At 37.6% G+C, this 22,425-nt stretch overlaps 1 protein-coding gene across 2 annotated transcripts in view; it reads left to right on the top strand.

The window, feature by feature from the left end:
• ADAMTSL3 (ADAMTS like 3) overlaps positions 1–22,425 on the top strand; it is a 188,220-nt gene that overhangs the window by 85,747 nt on the left and 80,048 nt on the right. For both annotated transcript variants that reach the window (XM_086757497.1, XM_086757498.1), the window contains exons 4-6: positions 1,019–1,146; positions 3,566–3,611; positions 10,814–11,050. In XM_086757497.1, coding sequence (XP_086613623.1) covers positions 1,019–1,146; positions 3,566–3,611; positions 10,814–11,050 — 411 coding nt within the window. The remainder of the gene's footprint in view (positions 1–1,018; positions 1,147–3,565; positions 3,612–10,813; positions 11,051–22,425) is intronic.

Below are 22,425 nucleotides of genomic sequence, written 5' to 3'. Positions count from 1 at the left end.
AAAATCTGTGTGTGTTTTTTAAACAGAGAAATCTAAAAGGTCGCAGGGACAGAGAAATGGAAGTAGGATGCAAATGGAACAGCTGCTGAACAAGTGTAGTGAAGTCAAAAAATGCTTGGGGACATCCTGAGTTTGATTTTCCTTTCCTCATGGAGAAAATAACAAACCAAAAAGTATTCTCTTAAAGCAGGACATGATCGAATAATTTGATTAGTACTACTTTTTAATATTGAACTAGTGTGCTAAGCTACCATGTTCTAAAATGTTTTGAGAATGTCCATTTTTGGAAACATGATACAATGCAAGTGCAAAATGACATTTTTAAGCGGTAAAGTATGATTTTGGTCTTTGTCACAAATCCTTAATTTTTGTATTTGTATTGTCTGGTAATAATGTTTTTGAAGCCTGTGTAAGTGAATTTAAGCTTAAATCAGCATTTAATTGCTGTAGTCTAAAAATCACTTTTTAAGTCTTTTTCCCTCAATTGCTTTCAGATTAATAACACTTCTTGTAATTAAGGTGTATTCTTGGTTTGCTTCCCTGATTGCAATTCTGGGCACTCACTTTATGAAAGATTTGAGGTGCTCGATGTCTGTACTACTGATAAGTGCAGGCACATTTGAGGAGATAGAGACTTGCATCCTCTCATTAGTCCTGGATGTGACACTCCTTTGGTCAGGATTTTGGAAAGCCCAGCAGCCTGCTCAGAACGTGGTGCCTGGTGTGGCTACTTGAGATGAATTGTGCAGCTCCTACACAGTGTGCTAGACGTACATATGTTGCAAATGAGAGCGTATTTGGATACAGCATTCTGTCAACAGAAGACAATGCATCAATTACAGTGTATTTTCAAAGACTTGACTTCTTTTCCTATGTAATTATCAGATATTAAAATAGTAAATAAATTGTAAATAAGCAGCAAAGTAATACACTCAGTACTATTAATGCCAAGCAGTAAAACATGTACCAAATAAATTAATGGGGTTCTTTCTCCTCCTTATCCTCCATTTTTTTGTAGACCTCCAGAATTACCCGCTCTGATGAAGATAAGGAGGGCTCCTGGGATGCCTGGGGAGCCTGGAGCGATTGCTCAAGGACCTGTGGTGGGGGAGCCTCTTACTCGCTGAGGAGATGTTTAAATGGCAGGTAAGCCACAAGCTTACATGCGTTTAGTCTTCTGCAGCTCTGCCATATTTCCCTGTCCTCTGATGGTGTCTACAGAGAAGCATTGTTGCTTCTGTTTCTGGAACAAAGTGCTATGTACGGATCAAGTGTTATGAAATCCTGCTGCTAAAATATTTTTGTAATATATTAGATAAATATCTGAGACTTCAACGCTGATAGAAATTTAGCATGTTATTAAATATATTTGTGGAATAACAATAATGATTTATTTAGGACAGTCAAATACAGAGACAAGTCGCTGTCACCGTAATAAAGAGTGAATGATGATTACTTGCATACAAAGCAGCCTGCACTTGAATATTACTTGAAATAATGTTCAAATGCAGGCTCCTCCATGTCTTCCTTGTAGTAAAAAACAAGTGACTGACTTCCACGTACAGATGTATTTCTGTCAGGAAACTTTTCCTCTGCCAGTTCTTTCTACGCAGTGGTCCTGGTGACCGTATGTTTTCGTGGATAAGCCTCAGTGTAGCTTGAAAAGAACAGCGTATGCGGTGAAAACAGTTTGCCTCAGTAGTAAAGCTGGGCTAATGTAGGACTTGCACTGTAGTGCAATCCTAGAAGTATGAGTAATGCAATAGGCCTGTAGTCAGGCGAGAAGAGATCCCAACCAGCTTAGAAGCATCTGTGCTGGTGTCCGTAATTGCTTGCTTAACTTGAATTATTCTTAAGCATTTAAAAAACTACTAATTATGCTTAAGTTTCTATTTTGTTGAGATTTTTTTTAAGTTAAATTTGATATTGCGCAGGAAGTCAATTTTTCTTCAAGAAAGGTAAGTCTTACCTTTGCTAAGTAAGTGCAAAGTGTGTGAAATACATAGCTAAAAATGGTTGATAAAAACACGGGCTGTTTCTTTTAGTGCAAAATGCACAAAGATCTTTGAGAAAAGTAATATTTCCAGCAAGAAGCCATGATATTCTACCAGTGTGTTAGGGACTGTGAAACGAGCTCAATAAATTGTAGCAATATAAATTCCACCGTGGTTTTATTAATATTTTTAATGTGTTCGCCTGTGAAAAACATGTGTTTTCCATACCTTGACAAATGTGTAGTTTAAAAGTTTTTTTTTTTTCTTCTGTTTTATTGTTGTTGTAATGTCCAGGAAATACGCAATTGGTGAAACAAAATTTTCACATTTGTATTTATCATAAACATTTTTAACTTGCATGTTGTGATGCAATCATTCTTGTAAAAGATTGGAAATTTGAGACATGTAATATCTTGAGCTTGGAGAGTTGTACCTTCAGCTGAGCTGGTGGAACTCTTGCTCCAGGCATCCATGGCTTTTTCCTTTTCAAATGATATTTTTCAATACCTCACACATATTAAAGACATTTTTAATATTTGTGATCAACTTTCATGCAAAAAGTGGAAAATTTAGTTTGAGTTGTAAATTACTAGCTATACATTCATGCATTCTTTAATGTAAGGCAGGTCTTTTTGGTATGAAGGGATTATTCCAAAACACTATTCCTGATATCAGAGACATCACTAATTACAATTTCCTGTCAGGTCATTTGAAATATGCTTTCAGTTCTTTCAAGGGCTTGACTTTGCCATTCTTAAGAAGAAGAAGATCTTACCTTGTGCAAAAGTGCTGGTCAGTTATTGAGAAGTCTGGAGAACTACGTCCCTAAAAAAAGTGTTAAACTCACACATCCCCAAATTTATGAGACCGCAATAAGGAATGACTTTAGTATATGCCTGTTATTTCAGCTACTAACAGTAGACTTTGCTAAGGATCTGAATTGCCTGGATTTCAGGACTCACGCATTGGGCACCTTAGAAATGCACGCAGTCCATGAGAATTATGTTTAGGTTAAAATTATGAATTCCGCTCATGTGGTTTTGGGTCACCAAAAATTACATGCTGTTCTTCAAAAGTATTGCATTGGTTTTTGGGAGAAAGGAAAAGTTTGAGGCTGTTTTTTCTTTCCCAAACAAAACAGGAGAAAGGAAAATTAATGTTCATTAGCCCTATGCTTGATTAAAGGATTGCTCAAATATTCTGATCCTCTTTTCCTCTGGATTATATGCCGTGGATTAAAAGTAGCTTTGCTGAAGTCAGCATAGATCAGGCTTAGGGATGCCTTGTGAAATCTTTTGTGAAATCTTTTTCACAAAATAAATGTGCTTTTCATAAGGTTTGCAGTAAATTGGGCTTACAGGGAAAGCCACACGCTATTTGCTGGAGAGAGACGGCCGTGTAACCTGTTGAGTCCCCAGATCCCCTTTGTATTTAAACCTTGTATTTTGAGTCCAAATTATAGTTGGGCAGTAGTGATAAAAGTCTAATTTTCGAGAGAATAACTAGCTGTAAAAAAGGCAGGGTTGTATTTTGCTGTTATGCAGTGCAACCATTTTTACTCTGTTTTTCAGGAACTGTGAAGGTCGGAATATTCGCTACAGAACCTGCAGTAGTAATGTGAGTCTGGCCTTTAATCCTATTTTACTTATTCAAACAATGTGTTAAAGTTTAAGAAATGCTGCTTCTTGTTTAAAACCTTATGGTGCATAATTTTCTTTCCATCATTATTACAATTTTTAAAGATTTCAGTCTGAATGACACCACAGGGTCTTAAATTTAAGCTTCCCAAATGGACATTTTCTTTTAAAATTACAGTGCCAATTGTGATTCAGAATGTTTTATATCATTTATTAGGAAAGTTACACATTTTGGAGGATTAAAAAATCAGTTCTCGTCTTAAACTAGCAAGTGCTTTTCCCTGGGGGTGCTATCTTTCAGACGAAGCATTAAACTGATTAAACTGGTCATTTGTGATCATTAATGATACAATGGCACTCATCATGTGAGCAAAGAGATTAACTGCCTGTGTCCCTTTCAAATCTTAAATTGGATAATTACTCCTTATATTACCTCTGTTTGCCTAAGCCCAGATCTTTGTACATCTATATGCAAAAGCATGTATATTTAGGTACTCTGGCACAGACCATTTCTGTGACTGAATGTAAAGCTGGAGTGTTGACTACACAGTTGAAGTTACTGTGGTGCAATCACATTTTATTTTTACAGACACGTTTATGAAAACCAGTCACGTACAGCATACTCCATGACTTGTGCTCAACTGATTTGTAGTGATGCTTTGTGCTGTTTAAACAGCTGCTGCCTTTCACCCCAGATGTTGTAGTCTGTTCAAGGTGTGCAGCTCATGCAGGACTTTGCGATACTACTGATCAACACACCATGTGTACAAACACAATAATTCAGGAGAGTTTATGGTCAGCAGTCAGCTCCTTGCATGGGTTACCTTAGAGTACAATGTGACATTCATATAATCCCATCTAGAAAAGAAAGATGGTAGATATATAATAAAAGCAAAAAGCTGGGGTTTTTTTTTTCTTTTTTTTTTTTTTTTAACTGTAGTGCATTTGATTAATCTCCTTCTGGGTCTGGGAGAAAGGCAGCAAGTTTCACACAAATATCCCTTAAAAGGTGAGGCCTGTGATCCCCTTGGGTTGAATTATACCCAGGCAAAAGCAGGTGATACTCATGTCATTGCCAGCCCTGTGATTTCTGCCAGCAGCAGGCAGCTGTGAAATACGACATGTTCTCCTTAGGAGGCCTGACACTGGAAGTTGCCCAGTAAATATGTTGAATCAGTCTATCTCCTGGGAGAACTGGCCATTCCCACTCTTCAGTTTGCCACAACTACAGTTTCTTGTGTGCCAGTTGGCTTCTGCCTGCCTCGAGAACAAGGCCTGCTAGCACCTTGAATTGCTCTAACACTCTGCTCCGCAGCGTTGGATGGATTTTCCACCACAGCGGCTCACAGCCTACATTTCTGCTGGCAGAAGCTAGTGGAAGTGATTAATGAATCAGGCCCAGTGCATGCAAAAATCAGATTCCGGAGACGGTGTCACTTGCTCTTTGAGAAGAAAGGGCCTAGCATTTTGTACACAATGTCCTTAGCTCATAAATAAAAATGCCACATGCAAAACCCACTATAATCTTTTAGTGCTGTGTGATAAGCTAAATTGCAGCCAGCTGGTGTGTAAGCAATAAACAAACTGCCAGTGTAAAATCTATTTGCTACATTCCTTATCTAGCTTTCTAGTTGTATGCATTATATACAGTAATGCATCTCTGGTTGCTTGATGCAGTGCCCCGCCACTTCCTATGCAGCAGTACAAAACAAGTCAAAGCAGTATACCTTGTTCATCCAGCAACAGGATCGAAAACTACCCAGTGTACAGAAAAAAGAGAGAGATTAGGTCAATTTGGGCACATTTTCTGCTGTGAGCAGAGGTCTACATGCTTTTAGGATACGTAAGAGCAATTGTGGACACTGTTCATTGTAAGGATTATGAAGTAAAAATCTGATGGAAATGAAGGTAGTCTATGCTTCAGCATAGAGAAAATTAAGATGATTACTGTATCCTTTCTGAACTCCCAGGGAGTTTTTCTGAAGTCGCTGGGGCCTGTTTTTTAACTTTAGGACTTATTTTAAAGCGATAAGTGGCAAGCGTCTTGGATGTGAGTCTGAATTTATGATGATTCAAATGTTAATTTCCAGACAGGAAGCTGCCTTTACAGTTCTGCTTTTGGGACATGTCTGAGAGGGATCAGGTTTCCATTTCATCTCAGATAGAGCCAGAATCTCCCAGGAATGGTCTTTCCTAGATTATAGATCAGATAATGGAGAACTCCTGAGAAAAATATATTTCATGAGATTTCCACTGTTAATACAGTTGATCTTTGAATTTGACATCACTGAAATCAAACCCAGTATTAGACCTGACTTAACCTTGAAATGAAAGCTTATACCTAATGTAAACCTGGGACTACTGGGCCAGTTTTGTTTCAAATGATATAATTTTCCCAAAAGCGTTATTTCTAATGAATGCTTCTCACTTTAGAAGTAAAATTTTAGTTTGAAAATTAGGAGTTTAAACTAGCTTCTTTCCATATTAGTAGGTATTATTGTTAACCACACGAGACATTTGGTATATGTACACTGTGTAAAGTTGTCTGCAAATGTAATTTTGCTACATGATACATAACACCACTAACATCTATATTGGGGAGTACAAATGAAGCACAACTTAATATGTGTGTCATTCTAATGAAAAGAACAAGAATCATTTTACCAGAAAATTGGTTTCATCTGGATTTGTAATAGAATAGTAGTAAGTTCATTGAACTCAAGCATAGTTCCAGAATAATATTAGTGATATTTCAATCAAAAAATTAATTCAAGGTCTTAGAAACAAAATAATTGCTGAGATTAAGTCATATGTGTAGCCTGCTTATCTTTTTATCACAACTGAGATGCCAGGTGCACGATTTCCTGAAACTGCGTGTATGCTTTCAGATTTCTTACAGAAACTTTAGAGAAATAAACTATATAAACGATTCATTACATGCAGTTCAATGAGATTTTCAGTCTTTCTTAACCTCTCTCTTTTTTTTATATTTCCATTTTTTGTATATACTGTTACATTCTGATGCCATGATGTGCACTATATGGAAGTGTTTAAGATAATCCTTTAGGGTCCTATTCATAGAACAAGTTATTTGGGCCATTTCCCCATAAATTTCACGTTCTTATGTGCCAAAAAGTCACTTAAAAATTGCCAGAGTGACTCTTCTACGGTAAGAAAAACGTTATTTTGTAACAGATTTGCCCATGTTTAATTCCATTATAAACTTTTACTATATACAGATAATGCTCACACTTGTTCAACGTATTTATCAGATTATTGTCCCAGCATCCGCTTCTTAACCAGCTCATTTATCCCATTCAGAAAATCTTGGCTGAACTGTGTCTACTTTAGTCCTATAATATTTCACCTTGAATTGCACATTTTCTTTCTAATCTGTTCTTTTTTTTTTTTTTAAATTTGTAATACTGATGGCTCGCATGGTTAGGGTTTCTAGCTCGGGTGTCTTGATTTTACTAAGAAGTGGCCTGAAAACTGCGAAGGAAAAACATAGAACCTGAAGCTAATTTCAAAAAGAAAACAAAACAATGACTTCATTGGGTTTGGCTAGGTTTCAACAAAATGAGATTCAAAGAATAAAACTAGACAAAGGGCTAGACTTTCTTTGGTGTCATCATTTTTACTGGGAATTTTCTTGCCTTCTCTTTTGTGCTTTTTTCAACGCAGTAATTGTTGGCAGGAGTCGCAGGGTCTGATGCAACCTTCATATTTTGTACATGAACATTGCCTCCAAAGATACAGATTTCCCAGGTTAGCTTTGTTTTCAAAGGCTAAGTGTGCTCACTGCCAAAACTGAAATGATACATTTCATAAGAAGCTAACCCTTGAAAGCAGTAGTTTTTAATAATCTGTCACAAAAAGAATGGGAATTACATATATGTATGGCTGTCATATCTGAAGCATCTTTTTCAGATCTGTCTGTCTAATAATATGTTCATAACTCATGTCATAAATATACTTCATTCTACTACAAGATCTGAATGTGTTTATTTTGCCAACATTTTCATGTGTTAGACCTCATAGATACGTCTTCAGCTCCTTACGTGGTGTATGAACCTATGAACAGCCTTGCTATGGTTCAGTGGATTGAGTGTAAAACAATCTATTGCTGAAATTAGGAAATTTGTGAAATCCTGTAATCAGTAGCGAAAATATTTAACAAACAAGAAAAAATGTGGAATATTGAGAGGAATGATGGAATGAATTGATGTCTGAAATAGGAATAGGATTGGGGCCTATGTGTTATTGTTTGACAGTGTGGCCTTGATCACATAGAATCAAGAATGCTTTGGGTTGGAAGGGACCTTCAAGGTCATCCAGTCCAACCCCCCTGCAAAGACCAGGGACATGCCCAATCAGATCAGGTTGCTCAGAGCCCCGTCCAACCTGGCCTTGAATGTTTCCAGGGATGGGGCATCCACCACTTCTCCATGCAACCTATTCCAGTGCTTCACCACTCTCATTTTAAAAAATTTCTTCCTTATGTCCAATCTAAATCTACTTCCCGAACATGCTTCACCGTTGCCTACCTCTCCCACATCTTGCCCCTCCCCTTTTTCTTTTCTGTTTTTTAAACTCCTTCCCACTTTTCTGACCTGGAATTAACCTGAAGTTTACAAGTCCTCCTGCTGTCTTGATTACGTTCCTTCCTGTGCTTAGTTGTCTTTCTGTTGAGATTATAAACTCCTTTCTTGATACAAACATGTATTGTTCCCAGGAAAGCAGGGATCTGAAATTGGTTGCCATCCAAATGCTGACATAATGCAAACAATAATAATTTCAGCCCTTTGATATCCCTTTGTGATGCTCTTTTCATGCTTCTGCTTTTGAACAGAGCTTAAACATAAAGCAGGTGGAAGTGGCGTATGAATTGAGCTGCCAGGGTCACTTTGTGTTCTTTGAAGATGCCAAAAGAGAATAGGGAGATGAGACTTCACTTGCTTTCAAGCAGCCAGGAAGCAAGTGGAAGGAAGGAGCTGCATTGTGTTGAGTCAATGAGAAACATACAGTAACCACGGATTGACATCCTGACATTGTGGTGTTTGTGTCTTGGCATTGCATCAACACCGAGTGATAATGAATTGTAACAGCAGCCTGTCAAAACTTCAGCCTATGGCCATCGCTCTGCCTATTTTACAGATAGCTCTGTAATACTTTGTTATGAAAATGTAGCTGTGCATGGCTGAATAACACTTCTCTGAAATATTGGTCCTAATTTTACCTGAATCTAACTTCCACTTATTATTTTTATCCTTAGCTACTCCTCTATTTGCAATGGTAGAAGGGAACCATATGGTATCCATATGAACTCTGAAGTCCTCTCTGCTTTTTAGACTTGCTATTGTGGAAAATGAGAGGTGACAGATAAGTCGGAGCCAAATTCTGCTCTCATTTACACCAGTGAATTTCTTGGGAATGACACTGCAGTAAATAAGGGTGGTTTCTAACAGTATTTCCTTGATGTTTTTAGAAGCTCTCACTTGTGGGATTTTGCAGAGGTAAAACTCTCAAAGAATTACTGTAACTGTAATTTCTCCTTGTCTTATTCCATCATTTTATAGTTAAAAAAAAAGACTCAAACTAGAATTATCCCAGATTAAAAATAACATGAAATGTATTGGCATCATTCTGAGTCACTGGACAGGGTTGGGAATGCTCAGTGAATTGCTCGGTGCTCAGTTGCAAAAACCCCACGTATTGATCAGTAGAGAGAACAGATGTTTAGAAGGTATTTTATGCAGACCACAAGTAAACCAGAGACATTTATAGGTTACTGTTTCCTATGGTGAAAAAAATCTAAGGAATTGACAAAGTATTAAGCTAATGCAGTGCCAGCTTACCCAGATTCGTAGGACCAAATCGTAGGCCATTTGTAGGACAGCATTGTTGAGGGCATTAGACTGGAATTTGAACCTTTCTCATGTATGTTTTCATCTCCAGTACTGTGTAATGCACTTACCGTTTTGTTAGTTTTTTTCCAGGGAAGGTTCAGCTCACTGATAAGGTTGAAGCTGTGTTCAGGATTAGTATTGTTAACTAATACTTAGCAATAAGTTCCATGAGTTCAGCTGACACATCACAATCTTCCAGTCTTATATCCAATGAAAACAAAACTTTGTTAAAATCAGCCTCACATCTGGCTTATATGTGCAGTTGGAATTCTTGGAAGAATATCCTTTCAGTCTGGCGTATGGACTGTTTGACACTGGACATACTTTCAAATGAAGTCTTTAGTGAGAAATTGTTTAACACACTAACTCCTTTGTCAGTACTTTGCCAAAGTTATTTTTGAATAAGTCAGTATTCATCTCCATTCCTGTCACCATAGTTTAGTATTAACATCATTGTTTGGGTGCAATGTTTTATGTAGAAAAAATATTTTAGAATAATTTATTTCAAACAGTTCTGATATTTGGTCTTTCAGCTCTACATGCTGAGACTCTATAGGCAGAGGTACGGAAATGTCTCATTAGAACTGGAACGATATAATCAATAGTTACCAATTTGAAATATATTTTATTTTAGCAAACGAAGCTGTACTGCTTCCATAAGGTGAAGGTGCTTTGTAATTAAGAGTAGAGGACTTAGCACTGAAAGTTCTGACGTCTCCGCTGAAAGCTCTTGTCCTCTTGCTGCACAATGCTGAACAATTAATTAGACAAATCTTTATTTCTTTATGTATAAGTAGCAATAATACCTCTTTCATTACTCTAACATATGAATTGATGAATGACTGCAGAGCGCTCAGAAATCCTTAAGTGGAAAAAGCTATTGAAAAGACAAATATTAAATGTCAGACGTCTCATTATAGTCACTTAAAATATATAGGTTCCTTTAGAAGCTAATTCTTATTAGAGAACTAGACGTTAAATATACTACGTAGTGTCATAAAAAGTAGGATTTTTAATTATTCTCTCATATCAGTTATGTTGTTATTACTGGAATATGCATGATATTCTGTTACTTGCACTGCAAGCAGTGGATTAGGCAACATAAATTATTTTAATACAGACAGTAAAACTTTGCAATATGGCATGTTTGTCACAGCAGATCAGTTTGGGAATTGAGCCTCCCTGAATAGATTCTGTGTAATTCATCAGATAACTATTGCAAATGCAAAGTATTCCCTTCTTAAAAAAAGTATTTCCTTTGGTTTGTTTTTAGGACTGCCCTTCAGATGTTGGTGACTTTAGAGCACAACAGTGTTCAGCCTACAATGACGTCAAATACCAGGGACATTTTTATGAGTGGATCCCTGTATATAATGATCCTACTGCACCGTGTGCCCTGAAGTGTCAAGCTCTGGGAAAGAACTTGATTGTGGAGCTTGCTCCAAAAGTACTAGATGGTACTCGCTGCAATACTGAATCCTTGGATATGTGCATCAGTGGAATATGCCAGGTACGTTCATGGTGTAAATCTAATGGGGATGTTTCTTGTGAGACGCTTTGCACATTAAATGAGCACTTCTTGGTTATTTTTCATCTTCATGTATCGGTTTACCTTAGACACATCTGCAAGTACTTCCCAATGGTGTAGGTAACTTACCTTTCTCTTGCACACAGAAGTTCCTGACTGCCTTAGCCATTGATATTTATATATATAAATTAAAAGTCAATGACATTCACTCACTCTTCTGTTTATACATGTGAAAATTAATGAAACTGGTTATGCTAGTTATAGCTTTGTAACGTTTAGTGTGTCTGTCTGGCAGGTTGTGATGAAATTACATAGCCTTCCATTTCATTTTACTCATTCTCTGAACCTTATATCTCACAAACTCTGTTAAGGAGAAAATTTGACGTTTTATGGGATCCAGCCCAAAATGGCGGGTGCGAGTATGTATATCTGTCTGGTTGTGTGGATGAATGGGTACATGTTGTGATTGAATGAATTAATTGTTAGTATCTTTTTACTGGGAATCTACATTTCAAGATATTTTTGTTGTTATTATTTTAGTTATGTAGTATTTTTTACAACAAGGGTGGTAGAACACTGGCACAGGTTGCCCAGAGAGGTGGTGGATGCCCCATCCCTGGAAACATTCAAGGCCAGGTTGGATGAGGCTCTGAGCAACCTGATCTGGTTGGAGATGTCCCTGCTCCTTGCAGGGGCATTGGACGGATGACCTTTAAAGGGCCCTTCCAACCCAAACTGTTCTGTGATTCTATGATGGACTACACGGTGTAAAAATTGAGAGTTAAAATACTTGATGCTTGCCAGCTTTGCCCATGTCTCATTAGCAAAGAAATATTGCAATCTTAAGTTTTATGAACAGAACAATTTTATGTAGAATGGATATGTTATTGTAATTAGTTTTCTTTCTCTGCAAGTGGTTGTTGCTCTGTTGAATGCCTAAAATGTGTGTGACTCAAAAATGCAGGATGTGGCCCAGTGAGAAAAATAGCTGCATTATAGGGGAAAATTTGACACATTTGGCAGAAGACTGGTGCACGGATTACAGCAACATTAATATATGATCTGGTCCTTACTGTGGGTTTTATGTGACTTCTATGTATACTTCAGTTCCAATACCAGTCGTGCCAACACACAATGCATCTGCTGCCTCTGAAACAGAAGAAGAATTCCTTACAGTTTTCCTCTTCAAGAGACCACATTTGTCAATAGTTTCTTCACAGTGATATCCAACAGCGTTCATTACCCTGCACATTTAAAATAGGCTACACCTCTATAAACTCTGGGAGCACTTGCCAAATAATACATTTCTTTTGCAGTATTCTTAGTGGTGTCTCCTCTTCTAATACAAGCTTTCACCCTGCAGGATGTCAAAGCCTTTGGTAGGTGGTATGTCTACAGCAGCTTTTGCTGTTTGTGTTCATCGCAGCACAGAAGCGTCATGCTGCATGTAATGGAGCTCTGGGTTTTTCAGAGGCTTGTGAGACTCCTGCTCAGAGTGCTGTGGGGTTTCCCGTGTTTTCTGCAGTGACCTCAAACATCCACCATCTTTAATATGTAGCATAAAATTCACTTTGTCTAGAGTGGATCTAGTGTGAAGAACAGTTGGAAGACATATTTTAAAGGGCTACCTTCAATATTTCTTGTTAGCATTTTGCAGTATTCATATATATCTGACATTAAATGCTTGTAAATTTAAATAATCCATTTTTAAAATAAACCTGGTAGTGGTGGAAGAAATGAATCATTCCAGAAGCAGACACTGGAGCTCTTTCACACTGTTAATAAGAATTGATTGCTTTCCCCCCCTCTCTTCCATTTTTTTAAATGCTTTCTTCTGATTCCATGAAAGTGTTTATCAGTGCAAGAGAACATCTTCAGTGGGGAAAAAAACCCAAAACAAACAAACCCAAAACACCACCACGTTTAGGATGTGTCATGTGCTGTTATTTATGTAATCTAAATAATTTATAACTTCACCTCATAAGCTGTTAGGTTGTTTCACTTCATTTCCTCTAAGTCACTGGCTAATGCTGAGGTATTTTTGCACAAATGAAAAATTCCTCCTTTTTAAAGTGTATATTTGATAATTTAGTGTTGTATGATTTTATTAAGGTAAAATGAGTCTCTGGTCACTTGAATAACCTATTTCTCTTTGTGCTCTGTTTTAGGGGCAGAGTGGAAAGGTTGCTTATTCATGAAAGGGGCTATGGGAGGTGGGGGACTTCCTCAGAAACCAACACTGAGCTTTATCGCTGCTCCTGTTGAAGCAGGAAAAGAAAACAAATTGACATCTAATCTTTCCTGGAAAAATATGGTTATTTAGTCAACTGCTGTTAAGAGAGAGACAGCAAAATTGTGATTCTCTACAATTGTTGCTATAAGATCAGTCTGTTGGGTTCTGACATACACTTGGCGTAGCCTGCAAATAACTTGGCAAGTGTTTTTACAGTTAACTCATCTAAATAAACATGTCATAGTGCTGATGTGGGTATCTTTGCTTTTATGCCTGCGAGCACCAAAGAGTTAGTGTAAGGAAACTGGCTTGCCTGAGCCCCTTTCCAACTGGTGCTGGTTTTGCTCATTTATTGTCTCAAAGTTGGCAGGTTTTATAGGATCTCAGCTTCCCCTCCTGCCCCCTCAACGTGATTTCACTTTCATCTGTTTTCTTATTCTTGGTAAGGTGGGGCTGCATCACTGATTCTGCCTCTTGGATTTTTGTTCAAACTCTCTCCTTGGCAGCACATGAATTTACAGAGCTGGTGAGTTCCTGTTGTCCAGCTCTAGTTCTGATTCTTTGCACTTCCCTTAGCACGCAGGATCAAACTAAATAACGGTCTGTCAAAGAAAATCGTGAGACTGCAAAACCTGCTGTCTGGGTAGGAGGTTTGAGGCTTCAGGGGAAGTAAAATCTAAAGGCAGCGGTGCAGGGAAACATTTATTGGGAAAGTTAATAAGATATTTTGGGGTTGCTTGAGGTTTAACTCAGCCAAACCATTTGATCATGTTTTAGTCTGCTGCTGCTGTGCTTCTGTTACCAAAGCAAATATCTGGGGCAGTTGTGTTAAATGGGGACAGGTCAAAATTTCACTGCCGGGAGGATTTTCACACTTAACTTCTGATGTTTTTTCTAGTCTCTGCACAACTCCAAACACATTTTTTTCATATAATATGTTCCTGCTGTGCCCATCTGGATGTGGGTGGAGACATTTAAAAACATCTGCATGTTAGACACATGTGTGGGCAACATTTACCCAGTTACTCTGCCTGCTTTGGGGCCCTGCCTCTCCTTGTTTTTTGTTTTTAATTCATGCAGACCTACTTTTTTTTTTTTTCTACCAGAATGCAGAATGGCGTGTTACTCATGTCAGTACCTGAAATGGTTACAGCGATAATTTTCCTAATATGGAGTAATGTGTTTGGACAATAAATACTTGCATCACCCGAAAAATCTGGACTCCTAAGGAGCAGGCTGAGTAGTTCTGTCCTAGGCTGTCACAATTAGGTCAAAGATGATGTAAATCCTGCAGTGAACTTTCCATTTAGTGTCAGCAAGTTGTTTGTGTTCCAAAAAAGGCAGACGCCACACCATGCTTTGTAGCGTATGGCATAAATTTAGCTGACATCAGAACACATCCCATATGTGGAGTGGAGTGCCATCAGCTTCTGCTGTGCTAGTTTCTGTCACGTGTCATGATAAGGCAAGTAGGTATCTCGCTCACTCACCACCAAAGCGCTCTTACGCTTAGTGTAAACATGTGTCAGAGTTTTCACTGAAAACATTTTCTGTAAACTTTTGGAAGAATATTGCACTTTTAAAATGAGCTTTGCTCATGCTTTAGACTTAAAATCATAGCAGATTATTATTTTTTTCTGAATCTTGTTTCCTTTGATTCTGAGAGTTACTTTTTCAAAGTGCTAATTTAAGGTGGTTTCCGTTCTTTCCCTTTGGATTCCTGTAGATACATCATCTTGCCTGTAAACATGTTAAAGGACTACCTAAGATGCACAGGAGGTTTGGTGTTCAGATACTTAGAAAGGAGTGTTTATTTTCCATCCAGTGTTACTGCTGATATAAAGATGAGTTTCTCACACATGTTAGCATAGTTAATTCTTGAGTAGCAGGTAAAAAAAAACCACTTAATATTTTTTTAAAAAATGAAAATTTACAATTTTAAAAAATATTTTAAAATAAGAAAAAAATGTCCACGTTGACTTTTCCTCCATTTTCAGTCTTCAAACTTCAAGCAACTTATTCATGGGAAGAATTGATTTTGAGGTAGCTCTGTGCTGTCAGCCTTTGTGCTGAACCTAGCATTCTTTCCTGGGTACCATTAATTAGTGAACACACAGAGTAATGTATATTTTGGAGCATGGAGGAATCCCTGTGCTTGGGACCTGTACTCTGCCTACGTATTGGTGCAGGCACCAGAGTTGGCAGGCTGGGCCTTATCCAGAGAGACTATGGGAGTTACTCATGTAGGTTCAACAAAACTTTCTGTCTCTGAGCTGTGTATCAAAATCTTCACATGACTATGCATATATGTGACGTATGTCATAAAACTGAGGAGAGTGGGGAGCTCCAGCTACAATTCAACTGGGAAATGTTGGTGAAGTCCCAGTGAAGGATGGGGATGTTGTGAGCATGTGTTACCACATCCCATGTAACCGGCCAGCATCACCCTCCATAGCATCAGTGGACTTGTTTCCTTGCCTGACAGAGGCTATTGATGCTGTTTAAGCCAGCAGATCATGTAGCCACCTTCCAAGGGCTGCACTTGCACCATTTTTAATGTCACAGTCCACCTCGGTATAGCGGTTCCATTGTAATGTCATTGGCAACTCAGAGGTGTCCTTTAACTGCAGGTAGTAACAGGACACTGTCAGATGCTGAAAAGGTCTTTTGGAAGAATTTATTTTTATTTTCCAGCTGCCCACTGCTGCTAGGAGCTGATGACTCTTCAGATCTTGTCTTATTCTCCCTGCTACTGTTTCTTATGGAGAAATACTCTCTATAGGGATTTCTTACTGTCTGAGTTTATCTTTTCTTGTCAGAGAATTAGTGGATTATTTCTGATCTCCAGTTTCTTATCTATAGTTCTTTCTCCCTAAGTGAATCTCTCTGCCAAGTTTTGTTTTGTTTTAGTGAGCTTTGTACAAATATGATTTTATTTCCCAGCCTAGTAGGGTCCTAAAGCATGTGAGCAGTGGTAGCAGAAAAACTCATTATTTGGGTATTGTCTTGAACCTAGAGCCTTGGGAGTCTTCAAAACCCCACTGCTAAATTCACCTTCACACAGCAAGGCAGACTTGGCTGAACCCAGCCAGAAGAGCAGCAAAGCAGTCTGATTCCATATATTGATTTCTTTTTCAAAAGCATTCTTGCAAACAAGAAGCCCAATGGGAGTTTGTGTCATATCCTCTGAGTGTGTGTATGTGTATTTTTTAAAATGGAGACCTTGTGGGAAAGAATACTTGCTCCCATACTGGGTGGTCCTATAATCTCTTAGCTGCTCCAGCATGTGACAGATCTTGTAGTAAGAGTTAAATGTTTTGGAAACACTTTGTTTTATTTGATGAAAGTGGATTTGCAGAATTGCGGAACCCTTTTTGCCTTCAGGTATAAAATGTTTGCAGAAACATGTGGAAAGTCTTTTAGGAGCCCTTTAGCATACAATTTCTTTCCCTCTGTATGGATGGCTGGGGAATTTGAACATCATGGCGTGACTCCCTGTGTCCATTGTTCTGCCTTATTTTGGGGCTCTGTTTGAGACTTGCATTTTGACACCCTTTGCCTTTATTTTCTGTTTTCCCAACTGAAAATCTGTATGCAGAGGAAATTTTCCTACTCCCACTGTCTCTCATAGCCACTCAGCTTGGCAGTTGGGATTGCTGCTTGACTTGCTGTGAAGTGACAGGCTAGGACGTTCGCTGTTAGTCAGAGTACGTACTCAAGGTCCCTAAGGGGCTGTATTCAGTTTATTAACATATGCTGAAGCCCGTGTCAGCTTGTCTGGGCTGCTACTGACCTGCACTGACTCGATGTAAGAACCTGTGCTGCAATCACGCCTTTGTTAGACTGAGCTTAGATGTAACTGAAGAGTTATGAGACAGGACCATGTGAGGACAAAATCTCATCTCAGACCAAGTTAAATCTTCAATGAAGATGAACCACAGTTTGAAGGTGGTACTTGAAAACTAATATTCCACAGTACTTTTGAAATTGATGTTTGGTTGGGATTTTTTTTTGAAAAAAAAAGGAAGTTACTTTCTTAATTGGAGGGATAGTCTGGTATGTCTCCCTCTGCTTGTCAGAATCAATTACTTGTAGATGATGAGCATGGGAAAGAGACAGTGGGAGTTTTTTCTTTGTATTCTCTCCAGGGACATATTTTATCTGTGTAGAAATAAAGTGCAAGCTGAAGTTATCACAAAGCAAAGGATGTGAGCAGAGATTGCAAAGTAAACGAATAGAGGGGCTTTGAATGACAGCATGGTTTTACAGCAGGGCAAAGACACATGGAAAATATTGGCTAAGACAGAGCATGATTTTCACATGACAGGTTTTATATTCATGTTTTTATTACCATAACTTCCCAAAGCCATATTTAAAATTAATTATTTGTTGTATGGATTCAGACATTTCTAACATCTGCCTGTACTGTTATTCTGTGGTAAGGCAAGTAGAGCAGGAGAAAATACAGCAAAAAGCTGACATTAATGCAATAGCATCTGTGTGTTGTGCTAGCACATGCGACTTGCAGTAAATACAGCCTGAATTTCTATGAGTTTTGGATTTTGTAGTGTGTCTGTTTTTGTAGAAACAGAAATCCTTTTTCTGTGACCAAGACCCTGAGGATTTTAATTTTCCCTATTGAGGGTGATTCTAATAAAATGCGGTAGAGATTTTTTTTCTTGAGAATGTACAGATTTCTCACTATTTTCTTATTTTACTAGTAAATGTTGAAATAAAACATGTATCCTTTCTTAGTCAAGTTGCAAGACTTAGAGGAGACATTTTTGCCAGAATTAATTCTGAGGTCATCTTGTATTTTGTGCATTGTTGATAACCTTTAAAAGTATGTAGATGTTTTTGTCCATTTTTATCTTAGTTCTGATCTCTTGTAAGGCTGAAATAAATAGTTTGGTTATAACTACCCAAGTACTACCATGCTGGTGGCAGGGCAGTAGCATCACTTCATTGGATCTGTTCGGTGTAGTGATCTACTTTTATTCTGTATTTTTCACATCCTGACAAATTTCATAGGCAGTGAAAACCCAATTGCACCTAATCCACGTGGTCTTTGCCACCCTTCAACAAACCAGTGTTTCAACCAATTCAGGAACATTGCTAGCCAATTTTGAAACAAAAGCTACTGGGCAACATGCACTGGGATAATTACAGACTGTTTGGACCTTGAGGAAAATGATCGCCTGTATAATGACTCTGTCACGTTCTTGTGAAGAAGCATAATTATCATCTCCATTTGTGCATTCTGCAGTGCAGTTCCTTGCTCAGCAGCAATATAGTATTTCTTGCACATTTTAAGTACATCGGACACTTCCCCTTAAATTATTTACTGAGTTTTCTGCTTTGGCTGAGTCTCACTAAATGCCATCTGTACGTTTGTGTAAAAATCCCACTAGCCAGTCTATTTAATGAGTAGACATGATTGTGCATCCTTTGAAATGACCAGGCCGATGAAAGCACGCAAGTGTGAATGTACTCAGAGGAGGTTCATCTAGATTTCCGCAAGCATTGTAGAGTTTACTAAGCAATGCTGTAGGGATGGTAATTAAGTCATGTTGAGATGTTGTTGAATTGATTTTCTCTTTCTGTTTTATTAAACCAAATCACATTAATAAAGGGCATCACTCCCTGACACTGAACTGCCAGTCCCTTGAGTAAACATAGAACACTAAAAACATAACTTATCATTTTAATGTAATTACTGATAAATGAGAGTCTATATAAATAAAAAATGTATTAGTCAAAGTAGAAAATGATACAGTATTTAACATATACATTGAATATTTAAATGGTCTGTCTGCTAAAGAGCTTAGTCCGACACAGTAGTTAGAGAAAGAATGGCACTTGTGCAACTTCAGTCTTAGTGTTTCACAGAATTTATGTATCTATCACAAATAAAAACAGCAGTGATTTATTCTTTTGTGTCCATTTCTATTAGGAGAACTCAGTATGTTTGTTTTTTTCTGGCTGTACCTGGATCTCTGGCTCCAGAGGACCGTAGAAGGGGGGAACCCTTTTCTTAAAGAGAAATATTGTATAAAATTATATATATTGCTGTATATAATTTCATGCTTTTGATGGTAATAATGACAACACTTAAATGGTGCTTGTTATGTGCATACCTCTGGTTTTACTCATGTTTCATGTAAGTATTCTTCTTTTGTAGAGCATAGGTATATCTTCAGGTTCTTTATTTGAAGTATATAATCATGAGTCATTAGCATCCCAGAAACATTTTTTTTTATAATTGACACACAACATTTTTAGAATGTGGAATGTGTTCTATTAAAAAAGTGATGTTGTGTCTATTTTTAAGGAGAGTGCCTGCAGCCAGAGATGAGTGGTCAGTCGAGGGAATAACAAAGTTAAGAAGGTCTAAAGCAATGGTCTAACCAGCAAAAGTTGAAATTTCAAATCCTGATCCTCCATTGGGCTCTGCATTGGCAATTCCAGTCTATGTTTGTATTTCTGTTTATTAAAAGAAGACTCTGAAGGGGGTTTGGGATTTGCCAGATTTTCACTACAGTGCTGCTTTTTTTTGCCATACTGGAGTCTTAATTAAAAATCTGTCTCCTTGCAATCCTGTCCATTTTCTCATGATAGATAATTATAAATATCTCCTTAAAAAAGGAAGATTGATGAATTTAACAGATTATACTTTGACCTTCACAAATCAAAATTAATATGCTATATTAATTTCTTTGTTTAAGTTTAATTCCTCAGCTGAAGCCCTACTAAGTGAATAAGAGCTAAAGAAACAGCTGTGGGAGCTTCTGGGTGATTTTTGAATTTGTATTTGCAAAAGTATTTATAATGTTCCATAATCACTTCTAACATATCAGCAGCAATTCAATTTTTCTCTTTCATCTCTGTTACTGTATTTTATACCCTGACCTTTTGCTCTTCCTTTGCCTTTCTGAACTTACATGAACTATTCCAAGCATGCTACAAAATTTTTAACACCCTTCAGTATTGTCTTTCACAATAGCATTTCTGTTCACTGCTTAATCAGATGCTCTCTATCCTAGCTTCTTGTGACAAAACAGTATTATTGTTTTTCTTTTTTTTTTTTAAGAATACAGCCAAATAACATATTCATGTTCTGTCCTAAAATATTCATGGGTCACATACCCGTTTCTGAAAATAATCCTGCCATGTCCAAATTCATAGATACCCTGTCATGGTCAATTTATTAAATGCACTGAGTGCCCATTTCCTCAATAACCTTTTTATATTAAATTTCCACTTATTGTTCATTTTGTTATATATGGGTCAATATTCTCCCTGCTGTCTGAGGAGCTCACTTAAAACCAAATCATTACAATTCTTATGTCATTTTATTGAATGATGGTATTTATGACTGCAGATTTCTTAACTTGACAGAGCCAATCCTTCCTTTACACAGTTTGTGTTATCACTTGTTTCATTTATGCAGCCTATGTTAAAATCACCTAATACTGTTATTTCTAACTATGCCCTAAAAGCCTGCAGATGTTTTCCCAATCTGCCTCTAATATTTACAGCTGATCCCTTTGCTCTGTAAACAGTGAGCAATGTGGGGTAAATTAATCCTAACAGACACCTTAATTGTGAAAATCATCAGACCTCTGTGGCTTGCTGAGATGGTGTGTGAGCGGGGGAAGGCCGTTGCTGTATATCATTTTCTTGTCCTTGTTGCAGCTTTGCTTGCAAATACACATGTACTCTCTTCAGAATATTTCATCAAACACTGTTTTTCTAATAATTATTGGTTAAAATATGAATACCTTGCATTCATAATGTTTGATGTCAAAATACCACGTGTGTTCGAGGCCTGATTTCCAAAGCTATACCTTGCAGCTACCTGTTACTTTGGTGAGATCCATGACTGTCCAGCTTGCGTGAGAAATCCTGCTTCTTATCAAGGTTTTGCAAAAAAAAGATAAAAAGGCTAACTCTAGACACGCAGGTTTGAAATATACCCCACCCTGGTGTTCACTCATTAAGGTCCCAGGGTAGCAACACTTGCTGATTTATATCTAAATTTGAGATTTGACATTAAAATCTGCAGAGTTTTTGACTACTTCATGTTAAACAAAATCTGAAATTCTGTGCTCATTTAATGCCTAAATTGTGATACTAATTTGAATTATTTTCGAAATTATATTCCAGGGTATCATTGTTTGATACTGATATTCATAACAATTGATATAAACATAAGGTTGGAAGAAAGTCTGCAGAGAGTGAATGCATCTCGCTGAACATACCACCTTTGCTGGCAGGGGAGCTGTAAAGCTTTTCCCACATCCAAGTCCCTTGCAGCACTCCTGATTTATTTATGTGGCATTTGTGTATTATTAAAAAATAAGCAATAATAATATATGAAACAGTCCTCTAAAGTATGCTGCTGTGCTGATTGTCTTTTTTTCTTACATTTCATGTTGGGCACAGTAGTGCCTTGTATTTGCACAGTTGTATAATTTTTGTTATATGCAATGAGAGTTTGTTTTCATAGTGACTGTGTGTAATAGCTCAGTATGTATGTTTATTATTATCCTGTTGGGCTTTAATGGGCTGATTTTGCAAATACTGTGTTTGCTCTGCACCCTCCTCCCACCAAAGGCTTGCAGGATCTGTAACCTACAAATACACAGCAGCTTAAACTAATAAAAATAGCAATTTCTCACACAGAGTATCTCAATGTGCAGCTTCATTTTTCCCTTGAGAATTAATTGATGAGTGAATAAATGCATCCTTAATATTTGGAAAATGAGATTACACTACAAAATGGAAATGTGTTTGTGAGATCTGGGGAGAGATTACACTTGCAGTAATTCTAACAATTTACGTCCATGTGGTAGTAGGATCTTTATGTGAATAAGAGCAGGAAAAGCAGTGGAGAGCAATAAATACTTTAAAAGTCTACCTGAGAGAAATACAGACCCTCTCAACTATTGGTATGGTCTCCATTGTTGCACCATCTGAATGTTTCAGAATCTTTAGGAGATTTATTCTTGCAACATCCTTGTTTGAATCAGAAAGCACAGGAAGTTTTCAAAGGTCAAAGAGAAACTCTGTTGTGGTGCTGGGAATTGAGAGTTGTCAAGTCTAAGGCCAATGTGTTGAGCCC

This window comes from Chlamydotis macqueenii, chromosome 12, assembly GCF_036417535.1.
Source record: "Chlamydotis macqueenii isolate bChlMac1 chromosome 12, bChlMac1.mat, whole genome shotgun sequence".
NCBI lineage: Eukaryota > Metazoa > Chordata > Aves > Otidiformes > Otididae > Chlamydotis > Chlamydotis macqueenii.
The sequence above is the reverse complement of the archived record's forward strand: the minus strand, read 5'-3'. Positions and strand labels throughout refer to the sequence as shown.